Here is a 26672-nt window from a genome sequence, read left to right as displayed (position 1 = left end):
CTCTGGCCACAGGCCTCCAGTCTGAAAAACAACCCTCCACCACCACCCTCTGTCTTCTACCTTTGAGCCAGTTCTGAATCCAAATGGTGAGTTCTCCCTGTATTCTGTGAGATCTAACCTTGCTAACCAATCTCCCATTGTGAACCTTGTCGAATGCCTTACTGAAGCCCACATAGATCTGCTGTCATCAATCCTCTTTGCTACTTCTTCAAAAAACTCATTCAAGTTTGTGAGACATAATTTCCCACGCACAAAGCCATGTTGACTATCCTTAATCAGTCCTTGCCTTTCTCAATACATGTACACCCTGTCCCTCAGGATTCCCTCCAACAACTTGCCCACCACTGAGGTCAGGCTCACTGGTCTGTAGTTCCCTGGCTTGTCCTTACCACCCTTCTTAAATAGTGGCACCACGTTAGCCTACTCCAGTCTTCCAGCACCTCACCTGTGACTATCGATGATACAAATATCTCAGCAAGAGGCCCAGCAATCACTTCTCAAGCTTCCAACGGAGTTCTAGGGTGCATCTGATCAGGTCCTGGGGATTTATCCACCTTTATGCATTTCAAGACATCCAGCACTTCCTCCTCCTGTAATACAGACATTTTGCAAGGTGTCACCATCTATTTCACCACTTACTATATCTTCCATATCCTTTTCCACAGTAAATTTTGATGCAAAATTCTTCAGTTGCACTGAAAAAGTCCCAGACCCTTGAACTGCAGCAGACAGTTTGTTTAAAAAAAGGGAAACTGTATGTTGGAGAAAGTGAGGACTGCACATGCTGGAGCATACAGTCGAAGAGTGTGGTGCTGGAAAAGCACAGCTGGTCAGGCAGCATGCGAGGAGCAGGAGAATTGATGTTTCGGATATAAGCCCTTCTTCAGGAATGAAGCTTGTGGGCCAGGGGGCTGAGAGATAAATGGGAGGGGAGTGGGGCTGGGGGGGAAGGTAGCTGGGAATGTGATAGGGAGATGAAGGTGGGGGTGAACGTGTTAGGTCGGAGAGGAGAATGGAGCAGAAGGTGGGTGGAAGATGGACAGATAGGACCATATAAGAGTTTGGTGCCAAGTTGAAAGGTTGGGACTGGGATAAGGTAGGGAGAGGGGAAATGGGGAAACTGGTGAAATCCACCTTGATCCCATGTGGTTGGAGGGTCCCAAGGCGGAAGATGAGGCATTCTTCCTTCAGGCGTCAGGTGGTTAGGGTTTGGCGATGGAGGAGACCCATGGTCTGCATGTCCTTGACAAACGACTTGCTGTTTGTCCAATATCCTGGATCCCACCAGCAGCCCTGGTGCCTAGGGCCTTATCTAAAACCCTATTGTGCACCTGTCCAAGCACACCTGTCCAAGCACTGTCAGTGTAGGGCTGCCCTGTACCAATCCTGATATCTGCGTCAGAGTTGGCAGACAGGAGGGTAACAGTTGTCTGCAATGTGGCAGGGAGCTGAAGGCCATGCCGATGGGATGGTACAGATATGGGACTTCTCTTCTCCCAGGCCAAGCAGTGGTGGAAAGAGCATGAGAACTTACCGGCCCTGGTCCGAAGCGTCACCAGGGTTAAAGAAGTCTCAGCTGTCTCCAAGAATGACCAGCACGAAAGGAAGAAAGTCAATGTGTTTCTTCACTTTGTCAGCGTAAATGCCTTAGGGGACTTAAAATGTTCAACCACAGGGCAGTAGGGTTGGTCAGTGCTGGTGTCCCAGAGATGTTCTCTGAAATGATCTGCAAGTTGGTGTCATGTCACCCCAATGTAGAGGAGACCACGTCAGGTGCAATGACTGCAGTAGATGACATGTGTGGAAGGTAAATTTCTGTTGGATTTGGAAAGATCCTTTGGCACTGAGGACAGAGGTGAGGGGGCAGGTGTGAGCACAGGTTTGCACCTCTTGCGATGGCAGGGAAGGTGCCAGGAGGGGCTGGTGGGTTGGTGGGGTGTGTGGGCCTAATGAGGGAGTCATGGAGGGAATAGTCACTCTGAAATGCAGACAGGGCTCGGGAGGGAATTATATCTTTCGTGGTGAGGTCTGTTTGTAAGTGGCAGAAATGGCAGAGGATGATGTGGTGTATCTGGAGGTTGGTGAGGACCAGGGGGATTCTGTTCCTGTTGCAATTGGAGGGGTGGGGTTCAAGGGCAGAGATATGAGAAGTGGAGGAGATGTGTTGGACCGCATCATCGATCGTGTGGGAGGGGAATTTCTGGACTTATTGGGAATAAGGGATAACGTTTCCACAGGAGGCAGGATGGGAGGAGGTGTAGGCCAGGTAGCTGTGGGAATCGGTGAGTTTGAAGTGGATGTTCCCAATTCCTCTGCCTCTGCCACATTTGCTCCCAGGAGGACCAATTCCACCATAGAACATCCTAGATAGCCTCCTTTTTCTAAGACCAGAACCTCTCCTCCCACGTGGTCGATGATGCCCTCCAGTGCACCTCTTCCACTTCCCACATCTCCGCTCTTGAACACCACTCCTCCAATCGCAACAAGGACAGAACAGCACTGGTCCTTACCTTCCACCCCACCAAACTCCGGGGACACCACATCAACTTCCACCATTTCTGCCACCTATAAACACACCCCACCAGCAGAGATGTGATGGGATTTCATTCCTGAAGAAGGGCTTATGCCCGATTCTCCTGTTCATTGGATGCTGCCTGACCTGCTGCGCTTTTCCAGCAACACATTTTCAGCTCTGATCTCCAGCATCTGCAGTCCTCACTTTCTCCAGGAAATTTTTGTGACAGATGGAGTGCAGGAAAGATTGATCAAATTGATTCCTGGGATGGCAGAACTAAGGGGAAGGGAAATTTTGTTATCCAGAGAGTGCTGATCCAATGCCAGAGAAGGTGATTGAGGCTAAAATATTATGTGTTTTCAAGAACGAGGTATATATATCATGTGGCTAAAGGGATCAAGGAATATGGGGGAAGATGGGATTTCGGTATTGAGCTCGATTCCCCATGACCAGATTGAATGGCAGAGCAGGGCCAAGGGGTCAAATAACCTACTCCTGCTCCTATCTTCTCGATTTCAGTGTTTCTATTCTAATAGCTTGGGATTTGGCAAAGATTCAGGAGAACAGGAGTGGACTGGACAGAAAGTCTGCCCCACCCTGAGACAACTTTTAAGAATTTATGGCTGCTAAATTTCAGAGAAATATTGGACATATTTTGGCTGGTTTTCATGCACTCGTGTCAAATGTAGCACTTGGCTGCATCATAGGCTACATAGTTAAGATGTGTAATAATATATAGCTTCTCAGATATTCTTCCCAAAAAGTGGCATCTTGTCTTTGATTAGAAAAGTGTCACATGTTAGAAATGAAATACAAGTTTGAGAAACTATGAATGGGTAATTTATTTTTTAAACAAGTCAGCATTGTTTTGAAATTCATACTTCTTTTGCAGGGTTAGTGACATTTCTGGATCACTTGTCTGTTCACCCACAATGTTCTTTATATTATCTTCAATTGCTGTCTTTTCAAGTGAAAATAAGTGGGTATGCTTTCTAGAAAGATGTCTGTTTGAAACTGCATGCCATCATGTGTAGGGATACAGTGTGGCTTTGTTCTATTTACTTGTACATTCATATATTTTGGCAGCAATTATGCATGAGCCAACTCTAGCATTTTGTGTTATTGTTCAAATTCCATTTGAAGTAGGTTCATAGCGAATAGGAGCTTCAATAATCAGGTCATTATTTTGTCTAAGTTGAAATGTCCATTCTTTTGCATGAACTGAATAGAGATGTTACCTTTACACATGGGCGGCATGGTGGGTCAGTGGTTAGCACTGCTGCCTCACTGCACCAGGGACCTGCATTTGATTCCACCCTCAGGTGACTCTCTGTGTGGAGTTTGCACATTCTCCCTTGTTGGCGTGGGTTTCCTCTGGGTGTGCTGGTTTTCTCCCACAGTCCACAGATGTGCAGGTCAGGTGAATTGGCCATGCTAAATTGCCCATAATGTTCAGAGATGTGTAGGTTAGGTGCATTAGTCAGGGGTAAATGGGTCTGGGTGGGTTACTCCTTGGAAGGTCGGTGTGGACTTGTTCGGCCAAATGGCGTTGCCACACCGTAGGGATTCCATAAATATGTATTTTATTTTGGAGGTTATATCAATTTCTTATTATCCAGAGCCAGAAAATTATACACTGTCAGACAACGGCATTTAGGCAAAAAGTATTGGCTAAATGTATTTACATACAGTACAACAACACAACATTATGATAATGAACATACTTGACTTTCACAAAATTTAAATTGTTCTGGAAATAATAATATGCATAAGATTTTAGAGTCCTTGCCATTATTATTTAGTAGAATTACTTCTGCTGTTTTAAGTCTACAGAATTCTACAATTTCCTTTCTGTCTTTATGTGGAAGTGGAATGAAGCCCTCCTATGTTTTACACAATTCTTTTGGGGTTCAAAGGCAAGATATGGCATCCATCTTCTTAGGGGTTCCCTTCTCACTGGCAGACACTCATAAAGTTGACCAATCTTATTTAGAGAGAAATTGAATTGATGGCAATATCTTGTTGTCTTGTTGAGTTGATTGTTCCTGACTCCTGGCCAAGGCTTTGAATATTGCACATTGAAATCCGGATTTGGTTGAAACTGGTTTGGTAATTATCAGTGAGAATCATATTTACTTACTTGGCATAATTGGTCATATTAATTCGAGGTGATGGTGTTATGTAATATGTATATTGTAGATTGTCCTTGTACATTGCATTAAAATTTTACAACTAATTTCCTCAGCTGCCTGCTCCTCGTAGGCCACAGATAAAAGATGAAATAGTTTCAGGTAATTTTTCAGATTTTTTCCAGCAGTTCTTTTGATGGTCTGCTGGTTCGACTGCTCAGTGTCTGTATAAATTTCACTGTGGTCCTGTGTAAATCATAAAACAGGGCTTCACAGACTCAGCGACAAGACCCCAGTTGGAGTTTCAGGTTGAGATATTGGGGTCAAGGGTCTGAGACAGGGATGGCAGATTCCTCTCCTCCTGTTCTCGTAAGCCTTTGCACCTCCCACCACTCACCAAAGGGTTGAGACAATTTGCAAGCCTCAAAATGGTATGACAGTGGGAAATGGCTTGGGAAGTATTTTTGAAAAAAATCCTGAATTCAAAAATTATCTATAAGTAAGAAAACAAGTACAACACAGATCCCTACACATTTTGTAGAACGTAAAGTGGAATCTTGACATTCCTCTTTACAGCTTCAATCCAATTGCAACAAAATGACACGTTCTAATCATGAAAGAAAACTATTTACATTCCCATTAAGTCTAAGAGGGTATCTCAAAACTTAATCGACCCTTGTTATGTTTAGGCAGAAAGACCTTCAATGGTGGTCTTCCCTCACTGACCATTGGGAACAAATGCACCAACCTTTAGTGTGCCCCTTGACACACAGTGCTGGACCTTGGAATGCTCCAGTCTGCAACAATTGCTGTAGATCAACTATTTACATTTGAAGACCAACAGGTTTTGGACAGACCAAAGAGCGTCTTTCACAGAGTTGTTGGTCCTCCAGCTTCAGTTGATGATTGTCTAAGTGTGCATCCTCGGGAACAGACCATATAGCATAGAGTCCTGCATCACGGGAGCTGCTGGGGACAAAGGTTGACAAAAACCACTGCACCTCTCTCCAGTCCTTCTTTTCATTATAGAATCTGACTTTCATTAAAATTGGCTTCCAAGTGAAGCTAATGAGCATACAGCATTTCTGAAGGCACCTATTTAAAGCCATGAATTATTGCAAGCCGATTTGATTTGATTTATTGTAGTTATGTGTACCTTGGTATAGTGAAAAGCTTTGTTTTATGAGCAGTGCAGGCAAATCATAGCAGACAAGAATATACAGATCATAGGGTGCTTAGACAGAATGAGACAAGATTAACGTTATTTGAAGTGAGAGAGTCCATTCATCAGTCTGGTAATGGCTGGGAAGAAGCTGTTCTTGAACGTGTCAGTGTGTGTGTTCAAGCTTCTGTATCTTCGGCTTTCCGGAAAAGGTAATAGGAGAGGATTACTGAGGTGGAAGGGGTTTTTGATGACATTGGCAGCCTTGCCATGGCAGTGAGAATCAAAAATGGAGTCCATGGATTGGAGGTTGGCTTCTGTGATGGTCTGCGCTGTGCTCACCACCTTCTGTAGTTTCTCACAATCCTGGGCAGAGCAGTTACCATGCCAGGCCATTATGCACCTGGATAGTATGAATTCTATGGTGCAGCTGTAAAAGTTGGTGAGGGTCCATATGGACATGCTAAATTTCTTCAGCGACCTGAGGAAGAAGAGACATTGTTGTGCCTTCGTGACTGAGATGAGGTAAAAAGGGAAAAATTATAAAATGACAATAAACAAATAAGAAAGTATATTTCAGTATTAGATAAGTCAGAAATATTTTAAAAATTGTAAGAGATTTTATATGTATGTGGAAAGCAAGGGAGTAACTAAAGTAAATGTTGGTCCCTTCTAAGTAGAGAGAAGAGAAATGAATAATGGGGAAGAAAGAAATGGCAGAGACAGTGAGCAAATATTTTGTGTTTGGCTTTATAGAAAAAGATGCAAGTTTCATTCCATAAATGGATAATCAGTAAGGGGATGAAAAGTGTGAGAAAGATGAGGAAATTAATAAAACAGAGAAAGAGGTATTGGAGAAATGTTTGGGTCAAAAATCTGACAAATCCTGAGAATCCAATAGCCCACTCTTTAAAAAGGCGGGAAACTTGTAAATGTTGATGTTCAAAGAGACTTGGGTGTGCTCATGCAAGGTATGTGAAAAGCTATAAGGTACAGCAAGCAATTAGAAAGGCAAATGGTAAGTTGGCCTTTATTGCAAAGGCAGAGCGGTATGCTCTGAGGTTATGCTCACGTCAATTGGTGTTTCTGGTTTCGGGAGACAATATTGTGCAAAAATATTTGGAGGGAATATTACTAATAGGGTAGGTGCTGAGAGAATTCCTCCACTCGTACAGTCTCAGGATAGGGTGCCAATTACTGAGGACAAAGGTATGGAGAAATGTGTCAACGCAATGCATTAGGAAGTATTGCTGCAGCGATGTTAGTTGCATTAGTTATGATTTTGCAAAATTCTGTATGTCTGGAATGGTTGCAACAGATTTGAAGTTGGAAAATTTTTAAAACATTAATAAAACAGAGGATTACAGACCAGTTAGCTTAACATGAGTTTTTTTGGAAAATGCTGGAATCTATTCTTAAGAAAGTCTTAACAATACACTTAGAAAAACAGTATTATTAGAATTAATCAGTATTGTTTTGCTTAAAGGAAAATCCTGTTTGAAAAATGCATTTTATTTTGAGAATGTAATGATATATTAAGGCAGAATAAAGTGAACCAGAAGCTGTAATGCAGCTGGATTTTCAAAAGGGAGTGCAGCACAAAAAGTTAATAAGCAAGATAATGGCTCATGGAGTTGATAACATATTAGCATAGATAAAGAATTGATGAACAGACAGGAAGCATAAAATGGGCAAAACTGGGATATTTTCAAGTTGAATAGTGAAGTATCACAAGAATTCATGTTCGGGCCTCAGCTAAGTCCAATCTATGTTAGGGACATGGATGAAGTGACAAAGAGTGAGTTATCTCAGTTTGCTGATAATGCAAAGCTAGTTGGAAGGGCAGTTGTGGGGAGAATACAAAGAAGCTGAAAAGCAACAAAGACAGGTTAAGTGTTGGGTAATGAGGTGGCAGATAGATTATGCTTAGGGAAATGTGAAGTTGCTCTTTTTGGTAGAATAGAACAACAGGATATTTTAAAAAGGCGGAAAACTTGTAAGTGTTGATGTTCAAAGAGACTTGGGTGTGCTCATGCAAGGTATGTGAAAAGCTGTAAGGTACAGCAAGCAATTAGAAAGGCAAATGGTAAGTTGGCCTTTATTGCAAAGGCAGAGCGGTATGCTCTGAGGTTATGCTCACGTCAAGTGGTGCTTCTGGTTTCGGGAGACAATATTGTGCAAAAATATTTGGAGGGAATATTACTAATAGGGTAGGTGCTGAGAGAATTCCTCCATTTGTACAGTCTCAGGATAGGGTGCCAATTACTGAGGACAAAGGTGTGGAGAAATGTGTCAACGCAATGCATTGTGAATCTTTAAAATTCTTTTGCATCAGAAATGTGGAGTCTCCATTGCTATAAAGTCAAAAATCCCACGACACCGGGTTATTTGAAAACGCAAGCTTTTTGACGTTCCACTCCTTTCACAGGCAGCTAGTTGGAGTGGGGGCTCCAAAAACTCGTGGTTTCAAATATGTATGCCTATTGGACCATAACCTAGTGTCGTGGGATTTTTGACTTTGTTCACCCCAGTCCAACACCAGCACCTCCATTCCATTGTTATAGTTATTGGGTCTCTCCAGGAGTTGGGAAATGGAGAGTGGGCAGGCAGGTGGAGCTGAAATCCAAGATCAGTCATGATTGTATTGGATGTCAGAACAGGTTCATTGGGCACATTGTCCACTAGCGGCTCCCATTTCTTGTATGTTTGGAATGCTGGTGTACAAAGTAGTAGGTAAGGGCTCATGCCCGAAACGTTGATTCTCCTGCTCCTTGGATGCTGCCTGACCTGCTGCCCTTTTCCAGCAACATATTTTCAGCAAAGTAGTAGGTAACTCAACATCCTTTAAAGGTCAGTATTAGCTGGTTATGCCAGGCATATTGACATCACATTGTGATAGACTGACTGCTATTGACAAAAATACAATGATATTGGGAATCCATTGGATATCTGAAGGATATTGAGTACAGTCTGATTGAAAATAGCATGTTTGCCTCATTGATTTAATTTTGAAAGGTTGTCAGTCCTTTTTTGAAAATAAAAAGCAAAGATTATGGATATCCACTGATCAAATATACGTGAATTCCGGGCTGGATCAAGGTTTCCCCAGACTTTGGCTAATTTTGCTCAATATTTTAGTGCTTTAGCAACATTGCCACTGAACTCAAGCAATATTACTTTGGAATTCCAGATGAATTCCAGCTGACCAGTTTCTAAAAGCTCCTGATTTATTTATTGCAGGAATCATTTTTAAGCATTATCATGTTCGATTTAATTTCTTTCTCATTAATTGATCCTCTTCCACTTCAAAATGCAGCATACAGTGCATCAGAAAGGAAAATAAAAGGAACAAATGTCGAAGGAAAATGAGTATTACATTTCTAAATATTTACTTGTTATTCAGGTCAATAATGTTAACATTAAATAGTCGTCCAAGAAGTATAATTATAAAACAATGCAGTGTTTGATGGTTGATGAAGTGTCTGAATTTTAATTGATGGTCCATTCTGTGCATTCCAGAAGATAACCCATTGCTCCAGTGCATCTGTAAAACAGTCATTGTTGGCATTGCTAATGAAATGTCTCATAATATTGGAAACTCTTCTGAATAAATATTATTCTGTTCCCCGAGTTATAATTTGTTTTTCACTTTCAGCTGCTGCACATGAAAAGCAACAAATACTTGACTGTGAATAAGAGGTTACCAGCACTTCTGGAGAAGAATGCCATGAGAGTCACCCTGGATGCGACAGGAAATGAAGGCTCCTGGTTATTTATTCAGCCATTTTGGAAACTAAGGAGTAATGGAGACAATGTAAGAATATACCTACAATGGCATAGCAATACTGACTGTTTTGGTGGTAACTAAAATGAACAATAAATGTTTAGGATTCATCATGTTTTAATGTGTCAAAACAAACTACTCGTCAAGATCATGCTGGAATGCAAAGTTTGCCACCAGCTTTTTCCCAATATCACCAGTCCCTTTCTCCCTTACCACAAGCAACACACCAATGGAGTTCATAGGCTGCTTTATCGAAAAATGGAAACCATCTATTCACCTACCTCTGCTTCTTTCCCTTTTGTTGTCTGTCAAACTAAACTTAATTAGACTCCTGCTATAGTCCTAATGTGCTTTGTCCTAGCTTTTCTCTGATTTACCTCTGCCCTTTCCAAGCTCTGTGTTCCCTGAGACACATCTCCAACTCCCTTCACCCCAATTTCACTATACTCGTGGCCAGCTAACATCCTTTACTGGGCAAGATTCTAGTTTCCCCTGTCTGAGGTCCTGTCCCACTCCCTTTCAAAATGACAGCTTTCATCCTTTCCTCAAAAATCCTCAATTTGTAAACTGTTGCCTCACTTCCAACCTCCCTTTACCAACAAGTCTGTCATGAACTGTTGTCTTCCCTGTCAATATACCACATTTCCTCAGCCACTGAACTAAAACAACTGTAAGCAATATCACAGATGAAGTGTTTGACTTCACTAAAGGTATTCTACTTCAAGTCCTCTGCTCCATTATCCTGGTCTGAGGAATTCTTTTAAATTCCAATTTTACCTCCTATTCCATTCAGAACATCTCTGGCAATTGCTTCCACTCCCATCCACCAACTATGACATGGGATTCTCATAAAGATTTATCTTTGGTCTTTTTCTAGTCTCTAATTACATAGTGCTGCTATATTTCTGGCCCCTTTCCAACAGCTCACCCAATATTTCATTGCTGTATATTGTTGTACTGCTTGTCAAACATCCAAAAACGATGTATTTCTCCAATTAAATAAAATTAGCTCAGAGCTATTGTCATCCACCATAAATTTCCTGCCCATCTTACTGATTCTATTCATCTTCCCTGGTCGCTTATTCACAACCTTGGCATTCTGTTTGATTTCATGTTGAACTTCCAATTCTATACCCTCATCATTACAAGACCTTTTTACTTTTGCGTATAACAGGTATAGAGGAAGCTGCAAAACTGAAACTTCTCTTCAAGTCACACATCATCCTAATATAGAACTATTTTGCTGTTCCTTCAATGTTAGTATCCTGGAACACCTTTCCTAACAGCACTATGGGTATACTAACATCATATCAGCTGCAGCAGTTTAAACTGGTTCACCACCACCTTTCAAAAGCATTTAGGACTAGTAAAATAAATGGTGATCCAGACAGGAACACCCACATCTGTACAAGAATAAATTGTGAAAAATAAACTTTATGAACTCTGAAACCTCCTCAAGCCCTGCAAGAAAATGTCAAATGTTCCCTCTCTCGTTTCTTGTCCCACCACTATTTTCATGCTGTTATTCATGGTCAAGAATTTCACTGCCACGCTCTGGAATCCTTTCTTTAAGCCTCTTTTCCTCAGTCTTTAAGCTCCCCTCCCCCCACCTTTGAAGCAGCTAATTTGGGCATAAGGTCTATTTTTATCTGATAACACTTTTGGATTTTCTATTGCATTAAAGATCACAGGCCATTTGATTCCTTACATTTTTAGCTTCTAGCAGTTTGGATCACTCAACATTCCAAGTTGACAAAAGACAAGAACACCAGAAAGAAGGAATATCAGAAAATATGAGAGAACCAAAGACAGGAGAGAACTGAAAAGGTGCAGGGAAAATGACGGAGATAGAGGATCAAAAAGGGACTTCAAGGAAGAAAATTGAAAAGGAGGATCAAGAGCAATAAAGAAAATTCTGTTGGCGAGTTTTGAGAAGATTTGTAGCTCAGGTTGAGGTTCTGGATGTAAGTTTGCTTGCTGAACTGGAAGGTTCATTTTCAGACGTTTCATCACCATACGAGGTAACATTTTCAGTCAGCTTCACCGGAGGCTCACTGATGATGTTAACTAGTATGGTGACGAAACATCTGGAAACAAATTTCCAGCTCAGCAAGCAAACTTACATCCAGAAAGTTCTATTCACTAAAGTAGAGAGAATGAACTGCTTACCTCTGCAGTATTTATTTGAACAGCTTCATGTGTGGGCACAAAATACTTATCCATTTCATGCCAAGTTCATGAAAACAGACAAAGATGTACTACTTTGGAGTATGTCATGGTTGAATCAATAAATAATTTATTAATCGAGAATGCAATGATTTCAAAACAGGCTTTGCATGAAGTAATTAAGTTTTAATTTAATTTTCACATTTTACGAGTAATGATCAGTGATTATATTATGAATTTTCAAATTTTATGTTGGCAAATAAGTTTTCAATGGTGCCATTTTCTTAATGTGAAGTGATATTTGTGATTTGTAGTGAATACCAACATGATGCTGTGTTTCAGGTGGTGGTTGGAGACAAAGTCATCCTAAATCCAGTCAATGCTGGACAGCCGTTACACGCTAGCAATTATGAGCTGCTTGACAACGCAGGCTGTAAGGAGGTAAGAACCCAAAGGAGGAAGGGAACTTCCAAACAAAAAAGAAAAATAGTGAAAAGAAGAGAAAAGAACTGGTTCACAGCAAAAGATGGAAAGAATAGGCAGAGAAGGAGGCTTAAGGAACAAAAAACAAAGAATAGAGAGGAGCAGGAAAAATAAAGTTGAGAATAGAGATAGAGGGAAAGCTAACAGTCTGTATGGATGCAGCACCCTGTAGTATTTCCTCATATTCTGATGGGAGTATGTATTTTAGTCTAACATTCTCATCCTCATGTAAATTTCTCAGACTTCTGAAGTTTCCAAATTGGAGGGTTTGAAACCACCAACTCCCATTGCCTTGCTGTCACAGAGTTACCAAATTGGAGACCTCCTGCTAAAAAATAGGTCAAAAGACACATTGGCTTGCACAGAATGAGAAACTTCATGAGCCATATTCAATGGTGTGCCATTCTATGATCCTACCAAGGAGGTTTTCAATAGTGCGAGATTAACTTGAGAGTGAGCAGTGAGTATATAGTATTGGGTTATTCTGGCTACAAGTCAGGAATCAGGTTATGCAATTGGTACATGGAAAAATGGATGATTTCTGTAGCTAAATGTTAGGAATTGAATTTTATACACAACCAACTATTACTTCAACATATAGAGTATATTTTTGTTTAAGAAAGAAAACTTTGAAGAGACAATGTTTTTGAATATTCTATGAAATAAAATGATAACATATAACATTTTTGTGCAAATATGAAATGTGTTTGGGAGTGGAGGTAAATTGTATTCCACTTCTTTTGATGCAAAATTCAATTGCAAGCAAGGTTCTGCCACTCATAGAAATAATGTAAAATGATTTGTAGAGGCAGATAGTCAATGGGTTGTTTACAACAAAAGATGATGATTGTTTTCTTTCAATGATATTTCATTATCTTTTATCTTTTTAAACTGTAGGTAAACTCTGTGAACTGCAACACAAGCTGGAAGATAAACCTTTTCATGAAGTACAATGATGATATGGAAGATGTTTTGAAAGGGGTATGAGTTATGAAACTTTGTTGGGAAAAGTTATTTCTACAGGATAATTGTGATAATACACAACTTATTAGGTTAAAAATTCTGATCACTTATTGTCAATGGACAAAGCAGATCACCAACATTATTTTTCGCAAACCTTTATTTCTTGCAATCTTTATTTGAAGCAGAAGATACAGAAACCCCTTCCAATGGCTTTGTGGATGCATCTGCACCAAATCAACTGCAGTGGTTCAAGAATACAGCCTACCACCACATTGTCAAGGGCACTGAGCAGTAGGAAATAAATTATGGCCCAACAGGCGATGCACAAATCTCGTGAGACTGTGAGGAAAGAGCAAAATTATGGTATTAGTTTTGTGTTGATAAAGGAAAGAACTAGCAAAAACACAATAGGGCAATAGCTTCCACCTGTTACATTCCAATGGTATCCCTGATCTTCATTTATTGAAATTCTATCCCAGGGATTAGATTGAATTCTAGGAGTCTTTAACAAAATTTTGATAATGTAATTTGTTTAACCTAACATTGTTATTGTTATTCCAACTGGCACCTGAATCCAGAAAGCTAAGGCATGTTTATTTACTCAACCTTATAAATCACCAACATGAAAAGCAATGTCAGAAATAAATGCTGTTTAACAAAGAAATAGCCCTTTCAGCTATAATTACTACTCTAATAATGTCAGAGCATGAAAATTGTAAACGTCCATGTGGAAAATATACACAGGGCAGAATGCTGTGATGCCATAGTTCAGATCCATTGCTGCTGTGGGGTAGATTATGAAATGGGAGAGGGGGTGGTGGGGGAAGTAGGGAAGGTGTTTTGACAGTGGCGATGGTGAGTAGAAAATCTTTGATTGTTCGTGTCTGATTATTGAGCACTGCATTTTATGCTTCAATATGGCATCCATAGTGAGATTGCACACCTGTGGGGTGAATTGTGGGAGGTGTCATAGTTGTGAAAACATTAGCACTCAAACAGTGAATGGGTATGGTATGCTGGGCAGTTAGATCAAAGCATCAAACAGGGCGATTTCAGAACAGTGGTATTATTTTGGAGTTTTACTGTTCAGCTAACATCTGCTGCTAATCTCAGATAGCTGAACATGTGGTCAGCAGTAGGCAAGATCTGACCACGGCCAATGATATTTAAAGGGATCATCAACTAATTGTAGTTCAGTTGTTAGATGCTTTATTTGAGTTGTTGCTTTGATGCTATAAGTGTTCAATGCCTTCTTTGGTTTGTTTGAAATTGTAGCAGTCTATAGTGAATAGTGTTGCGAGTGTTAAAGACATTTTTGCTTATTTGCAAGTTAGGTGCTCAAAGACATGGATCTGATTTACAGAATGACTTGGGAAATTACCAGAAGTTGCAAATACTGGATAAGCTACTTTAAAAAGGAAGGCAAAGGAGGATTTTCACAGGAGGCCATATTTGTCCACGTTTTCAGGAAGCAATTTTCTTAGCTGATCCTCAGGCAAGAACGGAGTCCAAAATGTTTGTGTTTCAGTAAGGGATCCTGGCTGAAATCTGCAGCCTGCAGGCAAGGAGCAAATTGCCAGTGGAAGATGTCAATAGCACCAAACATGTGTGCATCTGGCATATTGTGGGATGGCAGTGCAAAGATTTAGGACATCCCACAATATGTTGTGCACTCCTGTCTTCCAGACCTGGACAAAACCCTCTGCTAAGTCAGTGCTGGACTCACCCATGCTTCTTGATACTGACTACAGGCTTTCTGGCATGTTTCTACACGTGTTGTTGCACATACCCATCAGCTTCTTCTGTAGGTTGCCTGATTGAAGTCCTCAGAGCTGAAAAATGTGTTGCTGGAAAAGCACAGCAGGTCAGGCAGCATCCAAGGAGCAGGAGAATCAACGTTTTGGGCATAAGCCCTTCTTCCTGAATAATCACAGCAATGATTGAGGTGGAAACTGAGTGGGCTGGGAGTGATATAATGATTGGATTACCGAGATGTAAGAGAGTCCTCATCATTCCTGTAGATTGCATCAAATTTAATGACAGGACATGCTGAATTGTTCTCTTTCATTTGGGACCATAGCCAGTTTTGAGGCTGGATAGCAAACCTGCACTCTAAGCCACAGGGTCAGACATCAGAAGGGGAGTTGACATGAGGAGGAAGACAGCCATAAGAGCTTGGATTAGAGGGGGTTCTTCGATCTCAGGCATCCATGTGAAGGGTGGTTTATAGGTTTACATATTCACTTGAGGGCTCAAAGGAAGGCAGTCCTGCTTTTCCTTGTTGTCAAGCATCATTCAGGAAACACCAAGCCATTCCATTTACTCATTCACTTCCCCTTTTAGCTGCAGAGTCTCCTAAGCCCCAGGAAATTCAGCATAGAATTTAAAATAATGGCACAGAATGAGGCCATTCAATTACTTAAATTGGGAAATACTAAAGCACAGCAGGTCAGGTAGCATCTGAGGACTAAGAGAGTTGACATATCAGGCAGGACCCTGATGCAGGCTCCTGCTCAAAACGTTGATTCTCCTGCTCCTCAGATGCTGCCTGACCTGCTGTGCTTTTCCAGCACCACCCTTTATCAGCTCTGACTCTCCAGCATCTGCAGTCTTCACTATTTCCTATCTACAACCAGCCTCCAGTGAGATTAGAAGTTAATGTGTTTGTCCAGAGTTGTCATCAACTATTTGGTCTTTTAAATTTTTAATCTCCCTCCACGGGAAAGCAATTATGTTCCTCCTGGCTCCACATTAAGACATGTTTTTTAAAAAAGTTAATTTGCAGGTCTTCAGCATTCCCTCGAGGTGATTGTTAAGCCACTGTAGAGCCAGTAAAACCAGTTGGGGCTTGCTATCTTTTGACTTGTTAAAACAAAACAAAAAGGTTCCAGGAGTTGTACAGGGACCTCTTAAAAATTGAAATAAGGCCTGCAGCCATTACCATAATAAATAGCCCATAATGAATTTTGTAGTAATCCAAATGCACGAGTGGATCAGACACATTAGGTTGCTCTTCATGCTTTCCTTGTTACATCTGTGTTTCCACTGTCATTTACAACAATGTTAGAACCTAATGAGAAACAAAATAAAATTCAGTTTTTATTTGTATAAGCTATGTAGTCATTAGATAACTTAACCCATTGTATTGGTAAGTGTTATTTATAGAACTTAGCTCCAGAGTGCAAAACCCTGCTAGATTCCTGTCAATAAACCATGTATATAAATAGGACAATGATTCAAATAATTGAAACTGCCTTTGTGATTTGGATAGTTGTTATTTTTCTGGTGAGTTATCTCACCTCTAACATCCAATCTCTTGCATCTATCGGTTGCAACCATCATAGTCTGTCTGCATTTTGTGGTCAGGCTTCTGAACTTCTACTTTTGTTTCTACTTCCTACATCTGTCCTGAAGCCAAAATTTATTATAATCACATTCTTCCCCAAATACTCAAAAACAAGAGACATTTTTGTTTAAACTTGAAGGGGAAATGACAAAGGAAGCTTGATGTCACCATTCCCTTCTTTGTTGTTTTTTAAACTTTAACACAATGGTCATTGATTGGCACATCCCTCTGGTTTCTCAGTTGTAAAATTGTTAACTAATTTGTTGTTAATTCAGTCACAATCTTCCAAGATTTTACTGGAGTGAGCAATTTCTAATGTGCTGTCTGGCTAAACTGATAAACGCTTGGTTTAGTTTTAGTTAAAAAGCACCCAAACTTTTGCTGGAAATGATAGCTAATAATGACACAAAGAGAGCACCCAGGAATTTAGAATTTTGGGTGAACAGTTGAAACAACAGTGTTTCTACAGTTCAATAAGGATAAAAAAAAGTGAGAAATAAATAAATTAGAGGGAATAAATACACTGTCAAATTGAATAAAGAAAATAAAGGGTAAGGAAAGAAAGATTGTTTTGAAAAGTGAGGAATAAAGGCAGAAAGGAAACATAAGAAGAAATCATTTTTTTAAGAAATGTCCCTCTTTTAATTCCTAAAAAAATTCATAGTCTAAAGGACTGAATGTTTTCAGTTGTAATGATTCACTTTCTGGGCCAGTGAGGTGAACTGACGGTAATTAATAATGTTCACTTTGTTAACAGGGATAATCACTCTTTTAATGACAAGAGATAATTCACAGCACTGAGTTAAATGAGCAATTTATGTGCAAATGCAGCAGCTTTATGAAATTTGTGCAGTGGTTGAATGTGGGGTGGGCTTTCTTTTTGCAAACTTTATGGTGGAATGGGATAAATCAGCCAGCAAATCAGAGTAATTCACAATTCATAGAATATTTCTTTCTGGGCACAATTTACATTACTGTTTTATGAATTAATAAAGCCATGTGTCATTCAGATGGCATTCATTTTCCAGAAATAATGCTGGCACAAAATGTTCTGTCTTTCTTTAGTGGAGAAGACAGTGTTGACAGGAGAGAATCGTTGTCCTACCCTAGAGCTTTCTTCGCTTATGTGTGAATGCTTTATTCTTGTCCCTTGCAGGGTGATGTAGTAAGGCTGTTTCATGCAGAGCAGGAGAAATTTCTGACGTGTGATGAATACAAATCGAAGCTGCATGTATTTCTACGCACAACACTGCGACAGTCTGCCACCTCTGCAACAAGCTCCAATGCACTCTGGGAGGTTGAGGTAATGTTGACTCGAGGGAAAATGTTCCTCCATGTGTTACATATAATCCACAAAGTCATGTAAACATTATTGTTTTGGCAATAATTGTGATGACGATATAGCTCCACACTAGCATTTGGGTTAATTTAAAAATGAAATACCATAAAATGCAATCACTTAGATTTAATGCTGATTGGCAAGCCCACATGATATCGTGCATTTAGAAAATACCTTGAACCGTTTCTGTCCTAAACTTGTCCAAACTGGTTTCTAATGAGCTGCAATCCTCTTTCAGTGACATGAAATATTTGTGCTAAAAAGTGAAATGGAGGATTTACTTCAGATTTACTACCTTGCAGTAACATTTTTCAGTGACAACTGTGTCAGTGAGCATTGACGATAACTGAATGGGAAGAAATTCCTTCTACGCTTGCAACAATTTAGCTCAGCTATTTTGCAACAATATAGGCCACGGGGTGAAATACAAGGGTGTGTTAGCCATAAAGAATTCCTTAGAAATTGAAACAAAGAAACCTTTTGTTCAATAAGAACTTGACAGACATATTGTGATGTCTCATCATCAGTCAGGGAATTTAGGTTCTGCTGGAGTTAATTGAGGTAAAGAGAGAGCATTACAACAGTTAGTAGTTCAACAGATAGATAATTCCTGAGGAATTTCTTGTGATTTGAGATCAGTGCTCCTGTTAGATTGGAAAAGTTCTCAGTTTACCCCTACATCATTCTTCTCTCCCAAATGGGAGCGCAATGGCTAACTCTTACTAATCCATTCCCTGTTCTTATTGTGTAGATCATTCTGGCAAATGAACAAAGATGGATTTTGTCTTAATTTTGATAATATGTGATTTCTGTTATTAATATAGATAATGGAGTATGGTGACTTAAACACTTTTTTCACTTTTTTGTAACAATGTAAGTGACAATAAATTAATATTCTATTGTAAATGTGAAGTTAGAGTAAGCTTACTCAACCTTTTCTATAGGTAGCCATGGTTCCATTTTTCTGTAAGTCAGGGATTGGTGTACAAATGTCTGAAAGAGAAGGTTTGGGACAGCAGTAAACATGAGTTGCTCAGGATAAAAAAATGTCCAATGAATAAATTGATCATTTAAAGGCAAAATTAACAAAATTGGCCACAAAAAAATGTGAACCAGCAGAGCTAACTTTTTGTTTTATATTTTGGTTAAAAAGAGGAAGTGGATAGACTAGATCTGTATCCTGGTCATCAGGGAAGGGATTGGGAATCAGGTTGAGCAATTGATTTGAGTAATGTGAAGCTTTCACCTCTGGTGGGGCACTCTCTGCATGTCTCTGTTTGGCTTGTCCTCTGTGGAATTCATATAAAAGTAGGGATCGGAAGCAAGTTGCTCTTCAGCTTGGGTTTTTCTTTTTTTCCAGGCTGCTGTGTGAATGTTTTTTTTAGAAAGGGTGGGGAGAGAGGGAGGGAGTGTGACAGGCTTGATCTCTGGGCGAATGCACACACTGCCTTTCCTACATTCTTTTAATCTCTTTTCCTCCCTCGCGCTATCAGCCTAACACTCGCACCCTCCACCTACCATCCTCCTTCCATTTCTACTAATACTTTTCCCCCTCCTTCTCTCTGCCTCTCTCCCTTCCTCACCATTCTTTCCTCACTCACGTCCCCCACTATTTCCCTTTGAATCCCCTCACATTGCCTGGGGCTTTACACCACTTTGGCAGCTTGATGGTGGTCCTTCAGGTGACTAGCACCTGCCGGGGGAAGGCAGGGCCTTGTCTTCTGCCCAACAATTACTAATATAGAGCCTCATCCCTCACAACCACCGACAGCTTGGAGCTTCTTTCCGCACGGTGCAGGCAAATGTCCCATTCCTTGCAGTATCACTAGTGACTCCCACCCAAAAAGACACTCCAGTGCTGCTGTTTTAGTATGAAGGCGTCAGCCTGAATAAGGTACTTCTGTTTAAACAGCGCTCTGCTTTTCTAATCAGAGGTGTGTCTCCAGCATTTGCTGCTGATAATGAACTAATTAGATGGAAATGCAGGAGAAAAGTTGCACCTGATTGAAGGACTATTTCCTTCCACAATCTTCTAGCTTTTCTCCCTGTATTTGATTTGGTGGACTGGATAGGACCCTTTGGCAGGCTGTAGTTTGGCCTGAGAGTCACCTGTTGACAAGGTTGTTTTCAGGTTATGTTGCAGCGTTGTTAGGGTCAGATGGAGGCCCTTTGACCCACAGTGGCTGTGCTGGCTCTCTGAATGAGGGTTATAACCTAGTGGCACTCTTTCATTTTTTTCTCTATAAACCTGAATATTCTGGATGTAAGTTTGCTCACTGAGCTGGATGGTTCATTTTCAGACATTTTGTCGCCATACTAGGTAACATCTTCAGTGAGTCTCCGGAAAAGCACTGCTAATAATTCCTGCTTTCTATTTATATGTTTGGGTTACTTTGGGTTGGTGATGTAGCCACCAGGATACATGAACATCAACTAGCCACAATATGACATGACCCTCTCTTACTAGTATCTTTACATACAGATGAGGAAGGACACCTCTTTGACTGGGACAACACATCCATCCTAGGACAAACCAAACAGAGACACGCACGAGAATTCCTAGAAGCATGGCATCAATCAACAAACACATTGACTTTGACCTGATTTACCACCCCCGAGCAAAACAAACAGGAAATGACATCACCAACCCAAAGAAACCCAAACATAAAAAATAGAAAGCAGGAATCACCAGCAGTACTTCATCCAGAGGCTCATTGAAGATGTTACCCAGTATGGTGATGAAATGTCTGAAAATGAACCTTCTAACTCAGCAAGCAAACCTACATCCAGGACCTCAACCTGAGCTACAAATCTTCTCAAAACCCGTTAACCTGAATATTGTTTGTGTTCAAATTTTTTTTAATGCCTCAACTGTACCTGATTTCACCACACCCGACACCACATGGGGTGACACGATGGCTCAGTGATTAGCACTGCTGCCTCACAGCACCAGGGTCCCAGGTTCAATTCCAGCCTTGGGCAACTTCTGTTTGGAGTTTGCACATTCTCCCTGTCTGTGTGGGTTTCCACCAGGTGCTGTGGTTTCTTTCCACATGCAGGTCAGATAAATTGGCTATGCTAAATTGTCAATAGTGTTAGGTGCATTAGTCAGAGGGAAATGGGTCTGGGTGGGTTACTCTTCGGGTGTGGACTTGTTGGGCCAAAGGGCCTGTTTCCACACTGTAGGGAATCTAATCTAATCAAACCCTAAGGCAGTGCGTTCCAGATCCTAACTACTTGTTGGGTGGAAAGCTTTTCTCCCATTATATTTTGTTTCCTTTGTGAACTATATCTGTGCCCCCACATTTCTGTCCTTTTCCAAGAAAGAACGGACTCTCCCAATCTACTCTGTCCAGCCCCCTTATGATTTTGAAAACCTCTGTCAAATCTCCTTTTATACTTCGTATCTCCAAGGAAAACAGCCCCAGCATCTCCAATCTCCCTTCATAATAGAAGGTTCTCATCACTGAAACCATCCTCATAAATAATCTCCAGATAGAAGCTTATTTCGGGTGGTGGGGAGAAATAGATGTTGTTGTGTCAGCTAATGCACAACCTATTTTATTCCATTGACTACACTAGAACTGAATATTGGGTGTTATGTATGACTGATACTAACTGTATACCTGTTATTCTAGAGGGAAGGTTGAATTTCTCACTTATCAGAACTTCTGTCATCATCCTTGGCCTGTTAACTTGTGATTTGTCACTTGATTCCTTCTGTAGGTTATATATAATTTATAAACTACTCACCTTGTTTCTTTACTTTATAATAATGACCCATATCTCACTTTTCCCTGTAGGTTGTTCATCATGATCCCTGCAGAGGAGGTGCTGGCCATTGGAACAGCCTCTACAGGTTCAAACATTTAGCTACAGGCCATTACCTGGCTGCTGAGGTATTTTGTTTTCAACAATTAATGCGATATTGGGGAGAAAAAAGTACTTTTCAGGAAACAGTACAACTGTGTTAGATGAAAAAAAAACTAAATTATTTGCAAATTGAGAATCTGAAACAATCTCTTGAACAACTCTGGACAATTAAAGAGCTGATTGGATGGCTAATATGATGGATGTATCTCCTGTCAGCTGGCATTATTGTGAATGAAAATGGGATTGCTTACAATTTGACCCATTGATCCCAATGTAATGAAACTGTTATAAATCTTTGTGACTTCTGGGTATTATTACCAGATGGAAAGGTGTTTGATGGGCATCCAATATGGTGAAAGATGTCATTATTTCAAAAAAGTAAATTGTAATCTCATATGTTGTTGACAGATAGAAATTTCAACACACCGTATCTTTCTTTTTGAACTGGTAAAGCTATTTATTTCTCTAAAAGGGATGACATGACACTTTTAAAATGACTTTGGAGGGAGTGGCTGGTGTTGCCAGTTGTGCCCCCTCTTCGCAGTTTGTTATTTTTCATTGGAGCAAGAACACGAAATGAAATAGGCACAAAGTCATAAATCATCTTTTGAAGATAAATGAATTATTTGCATGAATGCATAATTGCAAGGCCACAGGTTCAACTGCAGAGGGCAGCTTCTGCAGTGCAGCCTTGATATTCTGCTAATGACATAGCAAATTGGTGGCTTGTTCACTTTGTTCACTTCAATGGAGTTGCTTTGTCCAGAAATGTGGCAATTGGATTATTGAAATGATTAGGGTTGTCAATCCATTGCTGCTGTGTCATTTTTCCCATTAAAAGCCATTATAAGGCCATTATGTTAATTTTTTAAAATCACATTGGCCCCACATAGTTCAAACATAGTAAATCTCTTCAGATCAATAATCTTTGTTGATTCAAATATATGATCTTTTCCTATGACTACAATGGAGTCCAAACCTGTTCACAGTAGATATAAGAATGTAGGTTTGAAGTAGCCACATGGGCTGACGTCTGTTGAGAGCATTGAACTTTGAACTCAGATTGGCTCTCGAGTACTCTGCTCTGGCAATAACTTGGCAGGTAAATCAAACAGAAATTTAGCTGTGGTTTTGCCTTGATTTTGTCATTCATGCCATTGCTACTTCTGGCTTTAGTAAGTTTTGCAATCTTGTAAGTTTTGTTTGGATATGGCATGACATTAGTCTTTGAACTGGTCTACTTTTCATGTCTTCACTAGGTATATTGCTTTACTCAAGGATTGCCTTTTTGATGATACTATGGCTTTTAGAGATGTATTTTGTCCTAATTCTTTTTTATGGAGAGAGGTTGAGACAGAGGTGCTGAGTGGTCAATTCCAAGCCATAAAAAGTAAACAGCTTGTGAGGCTTGGGTTTTTAAAAGTTGCAGCCCTGTGGCTCATCGCCCTGTGGCCCAACATTTCAACTCCCCTTCCCATTCTGCCGAGGACATGCAGGTCCTGGGCCTCCTCCACTGCCACTCCTTCACCACCTGACGCCTGGAGGAAGAATGCCTCATCTTCCGCCTCGGAATACTTCAACCTCAGGGTATCAATGTGGACTTTACCAGTTTCCTCATTTCCCTTCCCCCTACCTTACCCCAGTTCTAACCTTCCAGCTCCACCCTGTCCTCTGACCTATTACCTCCATTTCCACCCTCATTCACCTATTGTACTCTTCGCTACCTTCCCCCACTCTCCTCTCTGACCTATCACCTCCATCCCCACCCCATTCATCTATTGTACTCTTTGCTACCTTCTCCCCAGCCCCACCCCCCACCCCTGTTAATCTCTCCACTCTGGAGGCTTCCTGCCTCTATTCCTGATGAATGGCTTTTGCCCGAAACGTCGATTTTCCTGCTCCTCAGATGCTGCCTGACCTGCTGTGCTTTTCCAGCACCACTCTGATCTAAACTCTGGCTTCCAGCATCTGCAGTCCCCACTTTTGCCTTTTTTAAAGTTGCAACAATAGAAGCAGCATGAAGGGGTGGTGTCAAGCTCCCATCGAACCAGGATTTTAATTTAACTTTCAGCAGTTGCTGGATTTTGAAGCTGGATGTGGAAGCTCTTATTCCTCTCTCTGTTACAGCTAAAAGCTGGAGTTCTTTCCCTACTCTGAGAATTGCATGTGAGACAATCTATTTTGCTGATTCTGCCTTTGCCAGGAGTGTCTTTATGGGACAGCTGCTGTTTAATAGTAAATTAATCTATTGTTCTGTTAAGTTTTCTAAGAGTTAAGTTATTCCAATTCTTCTTTCTTTCATTTGTACTTAATGATAAGAGTAAAGTGTGTCTGCTTCAAGCCTGGTAGTTTATTCAGAATTGCATCTAGAACACAGTGCCGCCTTCCACTTTCCTTTTAAAGAAAACTAAAGGTTGGGGTCTGAGCCATCTTCTTAATATATTTTGAGGTGTTTTGGACTGATCCAAAACACATTGTGCATGTCTATAGTGGATTTGTTCAATTTCTATTTTCATTGCGCCCTCAATCTTTTTGGTTGACTGAGATAATGTAAAGAGGATGTATGGTGTTGAATTTTGTGAAGCGCTGGAATTTGAGGGTGATTCTCATCTTTCCAGCTTTTCTAATGTGCCTTTCTGGCTAGACTTGGGGTAGCTGGAACACTCCTTAGCAGAAGCTGCATGGTCTCATGGTTTCATTGACTTCAAGATAATATTCACCAGGAAAGGTATTGAGATAAGTATTGTTTTATTGTGTAGACTCACCCTTTTGTAGACTTCATTTTTGGGTCTCTTCATTTTATGATCTTGCACAGTTGTGTGAAACTAATGATGGTCCATGAAGTACTAGTGGCTGGCATTTCATATTCACTTGATGCTGTTGTTTTGCAGTCAGCATTCAAATTGTCACAAACTATTTATTGCCTTTAGACCTGACAATGCCAATCTGTTGCATGGTATATAGTGATTAATCAGAATTGGTGACTAACATCCATCTTTGTAGACTTGCACTGCTACTTTTTAGTTAGGCATTTGTATGCAAAGGAAGTTAGTTTCTTGCAGTTAGAGTATGCTTTCCCCACCTGCGTTCCCTTCTTTTGCATGGTGTACTCTACAACAGTTATATTCTTCAAAGTTTGTGAGAAGATTTGTAGCTCGGGTCTCATTGTTGTGGTTCTGTTCACCGAACTGGGAATTTGTGTTGCAGACGTTTCGTCCCCTGTCTAGGTGACATCCTCAGTGGCTTGGGAGCCTCCTGTGAAGCGCTTCTGTGATCTTTCCTTTGGCATTTATAGTGATTTGTACCTGCCGCTTCCGGTTGTCAGTTCCAGCTGTTCGTTGCAGTGGTCGGTATATTGGGTTCAGGTCGATGTGCTTATTGATTGAATCTGTGGATGAGTGCCATGCCTCTAGGAATTCCCTGGCAGTTCTCTGTTTGGCTTGTCCTATAGTCGTAGTGTTGTCCCAGTCAAATTCATGTTGCTTGTCATCTGCGTGTGTGGCTATTAAGGAAACCTGATCGTGTCATTTCGTGGTAAGTTGGTGTAGGCTTCAAGAACAACAGTTAGGGAAGTAGTTCGATTGAAGTGAGTACTTTGGAAAGGAAATAGAGAGTAGTCTTTACTGGAATATTTTAATTCATCGCTACACAAAAAGCCACAACTGCTGTGGCTGAACAAGCCTGACTAGTTTTAACCATTAAGTTGTGGTCTGTGTGTCTAATGGAAACCAGGTCCTGAGGCTATTTCAACTTCTTACACATTTCAATATTTAACTACATCTTGAACATTATTTCACTGTGTCATAATCAGCAACTTATATAATTTTATTAAACTACTTGGAGCAGTTTTAAAAAAATTTCTTTCTATTATGTTCAAAGCATTCCTTTTTCTCATGTCATTGAACTTAATCCGATTAATCCACCTGTCTCACTGATGTGAACTGTTGTCAGGAACACAACTAACTTCACTTGAATTTCTTTATTATGTGTAATATTATATTTGCTGTAATTCTGTTTCCTGGGTAATTAAGACAGTGTAATTAAAATAATGTGAGCAAAGGTGATATTTGGGACCTGGAGTAAAACACTTTTGAATAACCATACCAATTAAAGGATTTGAAAAGCATGATGGCAGAGGAATATGAATACCTTTCAGCTGTTTTTTATGGAATTATGGAAAATGGAGTCACGCTTACTGTTCTCAAAGTAACAAGTTCTCAATCACAAGCCTGATTCGATTTTAAATGTTCCATACCTCATAGCTGAGGTGGCAGCAGGAACTTTCTAAAGACTACCTTATTTTATTGAGAGAAAATTATAACATAAACTTTACTGTTTTATTTTTCTGGCTTGTTAATTTTCTGTGCTCTAAGATGGCACCAGAGAGTGGTGACACTAAACAACACTTTTCATTGTATTTCTAATAAAAAATGTTGACAATAAGTAAATGAAATCCAATCAAATTATTGAGACTAGATATCAAATGAAGATACTTTAATGCATTAAATTTATAATTAATGGATATGCTACTGTGGGATTTCAGCTCGATAAATTCTTGATTGGTATAATTGGGACAGATTCTTGACAAGTAAGGGAGTCAAAGATTATTGGGGGTAGGCAGGAACATACAATTGAGGCCAGGATAGATCACTGCTGATCATATTAACTGGTGAGGCAGACTTGATTTGACAAATGATCCACTTCTGCTCCTAAATCATATGTTCATATGAGTTTGTATCCTCTGAGAATTAGCTTAGGCCATGGGATTACTCATCCGGTACTATCACTATGCCACCATCTCTCCCTATAAAGTACTGCTTAAATATTAATTTATTATCTTTTTTGAGAGAATTGCAAATAAGCCACATAATAGAGTTGTAGAGATCTACAGCATAGAAATAGGCCCAACTTG

At 40.3% G+C, this 26672-nt stretch overlaps 1 protein-coding gene across 3 annotated transcripts in view; it reads left to right on the top strand.

The window, feature by feature from the left end:
• The window catches only part of itpr3 (inositol 1,4,5-trisphosphate receptor, type 3), a 269802-nt gene that overhangs the window by 92611 nt on the left and 150519 nt on the right, over positions 1–26672 (top strand). For all 3 annotated transcript variants that reach the window (XM_072563528.1, XM_072563529.1, XM_072563527.1), the window contains exons 5-9: positions 9462–9620; positions 12099–12197; positions 13137–13220; positions 17705–17851; positions 21691–21786. In XM_072563528.1, coding sequence (XP_072419629.1) covers positions 9462–9620; positions 12099–12197; positions 13137–13220; positions 17705–17851; positions 21691–21786 — 585 coding nt within the window. The remainder of the gene's footprint in view (positions 1–9461; positions 9621–12098; positions 12198–13136; positions 13221–17704; positions 17852–21690; positions 21787–26672) is intronic.

Source organism: Chiloscyllium punctatum, chromosome 45 (assembly GCF_047496795.1).
Source record: "Chiloscyllium punctatum isolate Juve2018m chromosome 45, sChiPun1.3, whole genome shotgun sequence".
In the NCBI taxonomy this organism is placed as follows: domain Eukaryota; kingdom Metazoa; phylum Chordata; class Chondrichthyes; order Orectolobiformes; family Hemiscylliidae; genus Chiloscyllium; species Chiloscyllium punctatum.
Note: the sequence above shows the minus strand (reverse complement) of the source record. Positions and strands in the feature narration are given on the sequence as shown.